We start from the raw sequence: 12,040 nt of genomic DNA on the forward strand, positions 1-12,040 counted from the left end.
CTGAAGGCACCAATGAAGAGCTTGCATGTACAGGCGAGTCAGAGCACAACATGCACTGCTGCTGGACCAACCTTATCTCCACTTGGTCCTGTTGACAAAGATTTTGCCAAGTCCAACAGAAATGCAGCTCTTTCGATGGGAAGAAACACCTTCTGTTGGAGCTTCTCTATTCAGTCTCCTATGAACCTAATTCTTTGAGCCAGAACCAGGTTTGACTTGGCAAAACTGACCAGGAACCTTATAGTTTGGAGGAGCCATATAGTCTTCTCAAGGGATTTAAATTCTTGACGAGGATGGAACAGTCTCCAGCCAATCATCTAGGAATGGATCACAGACTCCCTGCTGATGAAGCTGTGCTAACACTTTGTGAAACACCGTCTTGACCACAGAAAGGCCAAAAGGGAGCACATTGCACTGGTAGTACACATCCTTCACTACAAACCTGATGAACCTTTCAAAGACGGAGTGAATAAAGATGTGGATATATGCACCTTTCAGATCCAGACCACATATACAAACCTTCGTTTGAATGAAGGAGAGAATCGTCTAAAAGGAGTTTGTCTTGAACCTCTCCCACACCAACAACTTGTTCAGCCTCAGTAAATCCAGTATAGGTCTTGAGGGTTCAGGAAATACCTGTAGTAGAATCCCTGGCCACACTCCTGGAGCGACAAATTCAACCACCTTCTGTTGTGGAAGCAACTCTATTTCCACTTGCAGAGTGGATTCAGAGGAGAGTAAGAAAAGCTTAAGCAGTATCCATACACTACAAATTTCAGCACTTACCAGTCCTTGATGGTATGGAGACATTCCAGAAGTAAGGAGTAAACCCTTCCCCTCCACCGGAGGTGGCAGGTCTCAAAATCTTAAAAAAATAGTCCCCAAGGTGAGAGGTGAAAGCAGCATTATTTCCTGAGAGAGAAACAGCGTAACCCGGGGGTAAGCGGTAGCTTGCCCCAACGGAACTTTACCATTCTCGCTGTGGATACCGGACGAGGGCCGCTTCCTGTTTCCGGGAGGAGGCGGGACCTGGACTCCTCTGAATAAATTGCAGCGTGCTTCGAGTCTCGCTAAGGTGAGAGGTGAAAGCAGCATTATTTCCTGAGAGAGAAACAGCGTAACCCGGGGGTAAGCGGTAGCTTGCCCCAACGGAACTTTACCATTCTCGCTGTGGATACCGGACGAGGGCCGCTTCCTGTTTCCGGGAGGAGGCGGGACCTGGACTCCTCTGAATAAATTGCAACGCGCTGCGGCGCGCAGCAGAGCCGGCGCGCTGCTGAAGCCGCGCGCGCTAAAGGGGCGCGCGGCTTCGCCGGGCTTCGCCGGATTCGTTGGACTTGTTGGACACTATCCAAGTTAAATCGATAAGTATAGAGTATTGCTGTTATCCTCCTACCTTCATGAAGTGTTCTTTCTTTAATCAAAAGTGAAGTTTATGCATCGTCCAATAACAGTTTGAACCCTTAGTCTGTTGCATATATATTTTTCCTATGCCACACACTAAAAGGAAGGCCAGGATAAGGCCTTCTAGTGATATGGCAAATGTTCAGGTCCGGCAAAAAACCGTATTGGAGTGGCTTGATCCTCAAACTCCCCCAAGTGGACTGACCGTTGAAGGTGAGATACAGGAACGGGGTATCTCCCCTCAGGGCATAGAGGTATCATTAAGTCCGGGGGCTCCGGCACCACCATCTCCCCCTGGAAAAAAGGGTATAAAAACCCTAGTACAGACAGGGGATGCGCAGGAGGAAACATTAAACTCACCGGAACTAGAGGATAGTTTTTTGCAGTTACAGGGTTTACAAGATCAAGTACAAAAAAAGTATGAAAGATCCCAATTGAATGTTTTGCAAAGTTCCCCTATGGAGTTTAATATAACAAATAATAAGATTGAAAGGGAAATGAAAGAGAATATTAAAGTAGTGATTGATACAGAAAAAGTTTTAAAAAAACCAGCTTGCATTACTTTAGAAACCTTGTGGAATTGCATGGTGAAATTGGATACATCAATCAATAAATTAACCGAGGTTGTAATGCAGACATCTACCTCTTCTGTATCTAACACTGCTGAACTGGAAAAGCAGAAAAAAAGAAGTTAATGTATTGGAAAAAAGAGTATTACAAATAGAAAAAATTCAAAACCAACAGATAATATCAGGAGAAGAAGTAAATAAGAGATTGGAAATTTTAGAAAACACAGTGAGATCGTTAAATATTAGAGTCAACAATTTTCCTATAATAAGGAAAATAAGGCCAACTGAATTATTTAGGACATATTTAGTACAGATATTAAAAATGTCTGAGAAATCTCTCCCTGTTATTATAAAGGCATTCTATTTAGGAGGAGGAAGAAGAAAGGAATCTCAGGGTCAAGAACATAAAGAACAAGAACTCGTAGGTGATTCAATAGATGTATCAGAACTTTTGCAAAAATCACAAGATGAAATAATAGTTAAATCTAGAGGGACTTTGCTGGTTCAATTGGCATTTTCAACAGATAAAGATCTTATAATGAGAGCCTTCTTCCAGAATAGATTAACAACCTATTATGGTGACAAAGTATGGATATTTCCAGACTTAATAAGAATAACTCAATCACGAAGGAAAACTTTCCTGCAATATAGAGGAAAAGTTTTGGAAAAGGGTGGATATTTTAATTTAAAATATCCGTGTAGATGCATTGTTAAATTGAATGGCAATAATTATTCATTTACGGATCCGGAAGGGTTGAAGGATCTTCTAGCAGCATAATGTCCGGTATAGTAAAAATTAATGGATCATTAATGCATAACTATTTCTAAGGTTGTATGTTTTTTCCTTGTAACCGTTCGTTTTATGAGAAATAACACTTCTATTTCCTTATACTTGTCTCATGAAGGTAAATATAATCATTTCCTTTTTTGTTAAGAAGTTTTGCCTTGATAATTGTATTCTACCGTATTCATGAGTTTTTTCTTTATGTATTGAATTATGCATTGTAAGTTCTCTTATTGAAAATTAATAAACAGAGAATTCAAAAAAAAAAAAAAATAGCCCCAGGCTTAGGCTGAATATGCTGCTGAGCCTTTGGCTGACACCTTTCCCTCTGATGAACTCAAGTGGGCAGCTGCTAAAGAGAGCGAGAGGAGCTTGATGCCCCGCAGTTGATAGTGATTACAATAGGATCTGATGTTCTTTAATGAGAGCCACAGTCTCTTGAAGTCTGTCACCAAACAAATTGTTTCCTGTACAGGGCACATCTGCAAAATGATCATTCATGTCCTCTTGAAGACACATATGAACAATCAGGTTTCTAAAGAAGCAGCGAAAGACCCATCACCATGTCAAAAGCTTTGTAAGAGGAATGGTTGAGATGTTTCTCATATTCCTCCATGTCCTTCACTGCTTGATGGAAGTCTGCCTGTCAAATTTGCCAGAAACTTTTATGCAGGTACTATACCATGTAAAACTGATGAGCTGTAACCCAGACACTCAGCATAGAGCCCTGAAAGACCTTTTTCCCCACAAAATGCATTCACTGTCTTTGGGTCCTTCCCAAGAAGCACGTTGGAATGCTCATGAGCATGCTAAGCATGCTTCATTGCTAATTCCACTAATAGCAAGTGATATGGTTGTTGAACAACCGCAAACCCTGGGAGACCCTCTATTTTAAATCTAATTTCTGGGCTATCAGAGGCACAATATTGGGGTCTATTACATCTTCATCTGGAGGTCTTTAAGAAGACTATGAACTGGCATAGCAGCAGAATACACTGGAGATTGGACAAACCAGAAAAGATCAGTTCTTGGCCTCTTTTCCTTCCTGTCGCTGATGGACAGCATCTTTGCCAGCTTATCCAAGAAAGCGAAGTAGCAAAGATTCTCTGGATGAGATGTATTCTGAGGCAGGTTTAGTGGTGGATCTGAAGGAATCCCCCATAGAGTCCTCCACTCCCGATCATTGGGGAACACTAAACCAGGACCTCAGAAAGAATGAGGGTGACTGAAAAGAAATCTGCTGATCTGAGGGAGAAATGTCTGGTAAGAATTCTGAATGAACAGAATCCGTTTTACCCCCCTTCTAAGTTGTGAGGAGAAACCACCACCTTATGGTCAGGACTTACTCCCAATCCTGGAAGCTCTAGTGGAGAGGCCTACATTGATGTGGATATTTGGGCATCCCCACTATGTGGGAACATTTCCTCTATCTTGGACAAAAAGGTTCCAATTTCCCTCTTTGGTCTCCAGGAAAAGAAATTCTTAACTAGCTCCAATACCTGGGCCCACATGACTTGGGAGACCCTCTGCAGTGGTAATGGAGGCAAGACATTGTCTTCAGAAACCCAGATTGGCTCTTCATTTCCAAGGGCTATCTGTACAGTTACAGAAGCATTCTGGTAGTGGCTGGCTCAGAGATGCTCCATGCCAGCTGCTGACTGTGCTGACACCACCAAAACGGCACCAACTGAGCCTCCTGCCACATCCTAGCCTCAATGGTGGGATTTTTGGTGTTATATGGTGAAACGCTCCACCCCAGTGTGGTATTGGTATGCTTTGCTGAGTCTTCGAATGCGAGTCTCACACTGAGAACACAGATGGCACCTTTGTCAGCCCTAGGTCCAGGTAGAAAATAACTTTGTACCATGAGAATTTTGCATACCATAAAGGATGATAGGTCCTACAGTGATGAAGTAATCTCCCACCTTGGTGTTAATAAGGGGCCCACTTCAGTGAAGCCCTAGGTTGCCTGCTTGTTTGGATCCAAGAGAGACAACCCCAAGAGGCTTCCTCGCATCATATGGACACTTCTCAGTTCCTGATGCAAATCGCATCACCGAAGCAAATTGTCAGGCAGATGAGGAGATATGACTCACTCTATGCTTCCAAAAATCAAATTTCAGATAGCAAAGGATTTATTGATACAGACATGTAAGAATGGAATCACACAGTGGGTAGTCCTGCAGTCCTATAGGAAAATCATGCTCCAGCATGTTCATGATGAGCCATGTGCAGAACACAGAGGTAGCACACTGGCCTCACATGTACCAGAATGTGAAATCATACACAAAGGGTTGTCTCGCCTGCTGCAGCTTTCAGCCTACTTCACCCATACATAAGAGCACCATTATAAAACCAGGGTATACAAATTGACTGGGTAAAGTTAGATGTTGGTCGGATCCTCTAGGGGTAACAAATACATGCTCACAGTGACATGCATTTTTACCAAGTGGGTAGAATACATTCCTGCCCCTAAAATGGCCGAGACTACAGCCACCTACTCTTTAATCATGTGTTCCATCGGGGTCTGCTGATGAAAGTAGACTCGGACCAAGGCCCATATTTTACTGGATGGGTAATTAAGCATTATGTGGAAAATTTTGGGTGTGAAAAATAAAATCCACATTATCATATCATACCCACAACTGTCAAAACAGGCAGAGAGGACTAAGAAAACCATAGTCAGCATTCTAAAGAAATGCGTGTCAACATGAGGTAAGGACTGGGACGTCAAATTACCCCTACTGTTAATGGCTATCACAGCCACGCCACACCATTTGAACTGATGACAGAGAGAGAAATGATCTTACCTATGCATTTGCTTTACAGGATGCAGATTTGGCTAGTGCTACTACTGAACATGAATGTTACTCATCTGCAGGAACATTTGCAAACACTTTGGCCTTTGCCCAAAAGAATTTGGAGACAAATGTCAGAGGTAGAAAGGCCTATTATGATTTAAAAGCTACTTCTAAACAGTTTAAAATTAGAGACAACAGTAACATGGAACAGACTTAGTTTTTCGGTACTTACCAGGTTGTTATGGCCTGGATTGTCCACTGTTGGAAACAGGATGCTGGGCTTGATGGTCACTTGGCCTGACCCAGTATGGCATGTTCTTATGTTCTTACCCCCATGCTTATTTGTTTTCCCAGACCGTAAAATCCAATGTCATTGTTGGTTGCTGTCTGAATCTAATTCTCCTTTTCCCCCTGCCGTAAAAGCAGAGAGCAATAATGGATTTGCATCAACAGTATGTATGCTTATTGGTTAAGGGTGGTAACCGCCACACGAGCAAGTTACCCCCATGCACTCTTTTCTTCATTTCCTTCTTCTAGCCTTTAGAGATCCAGTGTTTATCCCATGCCCCTTTGAAATCTTTCAATGTTTTTATCTTCACAATCTCCTCTGGAAGGACATTCCAGGCATCCACCACCCTCTCCGTGAAGAAATATTTCCTGAAGTTGGTTCTGAGTCATCTTCCCTGGAGTTTCATTGTGTTACCCCTAGTTCTACTGATTTCTTTCCAATGGAAAAAGGTTTGTCGATTGTGCATCATTAAAATCTTTCTGGTTGCCCGCGAGGCCTCTTCCCCTTGTTTCTTCCCGCTGTGAAGGACGAATAGGTGGTCCGTCGTTCGTACAGATTCCATTCTTTCCAGGTATCGGACTAGGAGTCTGCCAACATTAAGATGGCGAAGAAGGCATAAGATGGTTTGGTTTAGATGGAAGTGAGAAACCACCTTCGGAAGAAAGGAGGGAACAATGCGAAGCTGAATGGATCCCAGTGTGAATCTGAGGAACGGTTCCCAACAGGATAGTGTTTGAAGCTCGGAGTTGCGACGGGCTGAACATTTTGCCACTAGGAATGCAGTCTTCAAGGTCAGGAGCCGTAGTGACAGACCGTGTGTGTAGGTCTGAAGGAAGCTCCAGCTAGGAAGTCTGGTACTAGATTGAGATTCCATAGGGGCATCGGCCATTTTAGTGGTGGTTGGATTTGCTTGACCCCTCTCAGGAAGTGGGAAACCCCTCTCAGGAAGCAGGAAACATCTGGATGGGATGATACACTGATGCCGTCCACTTTGGCTCCAAAGCAGGCAAGCATGGCCACCTGAACCTTGAGGGAGTTGAGACACAACCCCTTCTTCAAACCGTCCTGCAGAAATTCCAGGATCATGGGGATTTTGACTGCCCACATAAGGATGTCACGGTCTCACACCAGGCTTCGAATATTCTCCATATTCGTATGTAAGTCAGTGACATGGAGAACTTGCGTGCACGGAGCAAGTTGTCAATCACTGCCTTAGAATATCCGCTCTTCTTCAGGGGAGTCCTCTTAATGGCCAGACCGTAAGAGAGAATTGAGCTGGTTTGGATTTTCTAACACTGTGTAAGTGTGTGTAGTGTCCCTAACTGCTTAGGAGACGGAGAAATACTGAAGAGCTAAGCTTCCTGCATGGGTATATGTAGGCTGATGTCAGATTGAAATCTGACTCCGTCTCCCAACTGCTATCAGGAGTACACTATACCCATTGGTCCTGAGTCCATCTGCTACATGCTAGGAAAATGGAATATCGACCCTTATTTTCTTGAGATGTGGGGCACTGGAACCACAGCCCTCAGACTGAAGAGCCTTGATAATGTACACTCCACTGCCTGCTTCTTCTGTGGGGAATTGCAGGGAGACACCATTAACACTGCAAAACTCCAGTGCATATCCCTCTCATATTACCTCCAGGATCCACTGGTCCGATGTGACCTAACTTTTGATAAAAGAGAGAGGGGTTCCCCCTATCTCCAGTTCCCGGGGGTGGGTCGGCAAACCTTTATTGGGAAGCTTGGGAGGTTCCACTACCCGAGCCCATGCCCCATCTGGGCTGTCTGGGACGAAAGGACTGAGACCTACCAAAAGGTCGAGTCCTCTAAAAGGTCGTTCTTCTGTAGGGTCAAAAAGGAGCTTGGCATCTGCTTCTTATTCTCCGGCAACTGAGGAACTGGGGATTTGCCCCACTTACTGGCCAGTTTTTCCAACTCACTCCCAAACAAGAGCGAGCCTCTAAAGGGCAATTTCGTAAGGTTAGCCTTGGAGGTCGCATCGGCCAACCAATTTCTCAGTCATAACTGGCGCCTGCCTGCTATTATCAAAGCCACCCCTCTGGCTGAGGTGCGGACCAAATCGCAGCCTACATCTGCAAAAAGGCGGCTGCTGGCTCCATAACTGCCCTGGAATTCACTCCAGACTCATCAACTTCCTGAGAGAGAAGTAAACAAGAGCGAGCCACCAGGGAACAACAATAAGGTATCTGCAAGGTCATTGCTACTGCGTCAAATGCTTGCTTAAGTATGGCCTCAATCCTCCTATCATGCGCATCCTTCAAGGCTGCTCCTCTCTCCACGGATAGTCGTCCACTTGGAGACGGCACAGACAAGTGCATCCAAAACACAAGTGCTCTCTCACCACATGCCGGCTATTTTATAACATGCCAATGCACACGTTATAAAATAGCCGTGTCCATGTGCACATGTGTGTGTCTGTGTGTCTGAGTAGACAGAGAGACTCACACACTTGTAAGTACACAGTTAATTTGTGAAACCAGTTACGGAGCAACCTCTTCTGAAAAATACTTTTCACATGACAACTGCAATTTACCGCCCAAATGATTATACTGCGCATCTATAAAATGTGCTCTATGTGTCGTGGTGGTGGAATGGAAGGAGGAGGAGGGTGTGTGTGCTTCATGCATCAATGTTAGACTGTCTACTTACTGATCATGTCTTGTATCAGGCACATTCCTGTCCATAAGCAGTTTGTCACTCTCTACTTGATTGAATTTGTTACGGGCATAAGGGTCTTGACCAGGTCGAACCACAGAAATATCAACATATGCCTTCTGATCAAAGTCCTGCCACCGAACTTTTCCTAAAAAAGAAAAAGCACAAAAAGGAAGAAGACAGAGAAATAATGCTTTTCTTTTTAACCTTTTTTCAATTTGATGAAGATTTTTGAGATCCAGAAAAGGAAATAGTATTAACTAGAATAAGAAACAATATAAACAACCACTGTGCAAGTTTTATCACCTGCCAATGCACATACATGCATAGTTGTATTATTCTTAGCCTTCCAGTGGGGATCACACTTGAGCACAGAATGGCTTCAAAATGATTTCACAATATAAACTGGTGTGCAACAGAAAATAGGCTGGGACTCTTAAAGCTCACTTTTTGGAGTGGCAAATGGCTAAAAAATGCAAAACTCTCAGTCTAAGAATATAAGATATAGCAATTCAGAACAACGGTCCATCAAGCCCAGCAACCCATCCCCAATATTTGCCAATTCGAGTTATTAATTAGATAACAAAGAAAAGATTCAATTCCTTATTGAACACTCCTAGGAATAAGTAGTGGGTTTCTCCAAGTCTACCTGACTAATCAATGTTTAAGGACTTTTCCTCAAGGAACTTGTTGAAACCCCTTTTAAAACCAATTATGCTTGATGCCTTGACCACATCCTTCAGCAACAAAATTTCACAGCTTAACTGTATGTTGAATAAAACAAAAAAAATGCTCTAATAAAGTGATTCCCAACCAGAGTGCCATGGCACACTAGCATGCCTTCAGACCTGATCAGGTGTGGCATGGAAAAGTCACCACTGCTGGTTACTCAAATTCTGGCTATCACTAGGCACTGTTTTCAGTATTTATTTATTAATCACCCTTTCCAGATTTAAGAAATCGCTCAGAGCAATGTGCAAAAAATAACATAATACAACAATACAACAATCCGTTTTTCACAACTCTATTGAAAAACGAGCACTATCAATTGCTGGTCCGCATCACTGGAACTCCCTCCCGCCAGATCTCCGCCAGGAACATTGCCATATCACGTTTAGAAAAAAACTAAAAACTTGGCTGTTCGCCCAAGCATACCCCTGAAAAGCCTCAGGGTCACCCACAGTCTCATTCCCCACGGTTGCGTCCATTTCCGCAACTCAAAGGAACTGTTTTTCGACTAATTGCACTATCTTATAACTTGCTTAATTCATATACACTATGTAAATATACACTATGTTAATTCATATACACTATGTAAATTTGTACATAATTCTTACCCTGTAAGCACCCTCTCCTGCTTTTTGCCCTTCTCTCCAGTTAGAATTTGTTTAACCTATCTTTTCTCTAACAGCCTAGTTCCACTTTCCCTGTTATAATGTAACTTTTGCTTTCTCTGTTAACTGGTTCCCCCTAGTTTATTGTAAACCGGTACGATAAGACCTGGTCTTGAGCATCGGTATATTAAAAGTATTTAAATAAATAAATAAAATAAATAAATAACAAACATATAACACTAAAATTAAACTAAAATCCATATATAAAATTAAAACATTTGGTCCTATTGCATTGTATACTTACAATAAGAAGAGACACCAGTTGTCAGAAAATGTGTTATTAAATTGTGTTTATTGGTAATTACCTATATTCAGTGTAGTCAGTAATCAATAGGCCATAAGAGAAACAAAAGCATTGATTCTCATATGCTTTTCTTTTTATTTTTCTAAAGCCTAGTACTAGACAAGGGCCTCTCTTGGATATCTTCCAACCCCCACCTGTGGCCTTTTAAGGCTGCAGAGGAAATGCAAAAAAGAAAAAGATCTCGTTAACTGTTATCTCTATGACTGGTTGTAAAGAGGCCCTCTTCAAGGCAGAGAATTTTACAACCTCAAACTTTTGATTAGCCACCTGGTTTCTTAGGAAAGCTCAGAAAGCTAAATTTTTATCTCTATGTCTAGTTGGAGCGGGACCCCTTACAGAATTGTTTTTCTAAAGAACAGACTGCATTCCACCTAGGACACCTAGGGTCCTTGGAAAGACCGGAATACGTAATATCTCTTATCTCTGCACTGTTAGAAAAAAAAAGTAAGAGCTGTTTCTGCCTTGCACTGCCTGCATGAAAAGAATTCAGGCACCATTTTAATTAGCCAGAGAACCTCCCTAGTTTATATCCTGGCTAAAGCCGGAAAAAGCAATTTTAAAGAACTAATTTGAAACTTTAAGTCTCAGACCGCTCTTCTTGGAAAGGGGGAGAAATTAGTGAACTCTTGAAAGAAATGAAACAGATTAGCCCCAACTTGTGGTTTTTCGGTTATAAAAATGCTGGCTAACAAAGAAACAGGATCTATTGCCACGTGTACGTGTGAAAGAGAGAAACTAAAAAGCTTTATTGATTTGGTAAGCAATCTATATCTCTATAATATGGGAATCCTTTTAAACTAAATGCTATTGTTTCTAATTGGTGTTAGGGATATGAAATGCATTGATTTTATAAAAAGGATGTCCCTGGTTGATGTCAATTTAATTTTGATTTTATCTGTTACTGTAGTAATGGTCTTTACATTAATAGTCATGTATTGCTTGATTAGATTAAGATTTAAACATGGAAATGTCTCATAGAATCATTTAGAGGTTTTAAGATTTGATATTTCTTCTTTTTTTATCTGGAATAAAAAGAGAAATTATTTTGAAATACAACCAGTCTGGTTTATTTCTCTGCATGCTACATTACTTTATTATTATTATTCTAAAGAAAAGAACTCCTATATCTCTGGATAAATAATAAACTCCTTGTCTATAAGGAAGGAATGGAAAAAAGAATCAAACATGCTTTTCAAACGAAAACCCCCTAGTTTTATTCTTTCACACAGCAGTGACCAACTTGCAGGAATTCCTTTCTGAAAACATGTGTAATCATTCCAAGCTACAGCATGAGGCTCAGAGTGTGGTAATTAATGGGTAGAATGCAGGGCACAGGAACTGGTTTGTAGACCAAATTCACTGCATACAAAACCTCCTTATCTAACCTAAGTCATTCCACCATCTGTCTCATCTCCAAGCTGAGTGAAACAGGAAGAGCATGCACTGAGCGCTATATATTGGGAGAAGCAGCAGTAAAGGAATTCTGGCAGCCAAATGCGCCAGTCAAGTGTTGCATTCGTGCCTATTCTCGCCCTCACTCCACCCTCTCTACCTTTGTGGTGACTCCCTTCGGCTCAGACGGACAGATGCAGCCGCGGCTTCTCCCCACCTCTTGGTGACGGTATCTCCAGACTGGCCTGACGCCACGGATCTGCCATGTTCCTGATGACGTAAGGGCGCGCGCGCGCTCCAGACTTTGTACCAGCAAGGGCGCGAACCTCGGAGGCGTCCCCCCATACTGACGTCATCCATTTTCAGGATGGAGCCCAATCACAGAACACGTTTGTCAAAGTTTCTAGAACTTTGACTGGCAC

General features: G+C 42.3%; 1 protein-coding gene across 1 annotated transcript in view; it reads right to left on the minus strand.

The window, feature by feature from the left end:
- GALNT2 (polypeptide N-acetylgalactosaminyltransferase 2) overlaps positions 1-12,040 on the minus strand; it is a 463,548-nt gene that overhangs the window by 380,133 nt on the left and 71,375 nt on the right. Inside the window, exon 3 of the mRNA XM_029594179.1 lies at positions 8,523-8,676. Coding sequence (XP_029450039.1) covers positions 8,523-8,676 — 154 coding nt within the window. The remainder of the gene's footprint in view (positions 1-8,522; positions 8,677-12,040) is intronic.

This window comes from Rhinatrema bivittatum, chromosome 3, assembly GCF_901001135.1.
Source record: "Rhinatrema bivittatum chromosome 3, aRhiBiv1.1, whole genome shotgun sequence".
NCBI classification, from domain to species: Eukaryota; Metazoa; Chordata; class Amphibia; order Gymnophiona; family Rhinatrematidae; genus Rhinatrema; species Rhinatrema bivittatum.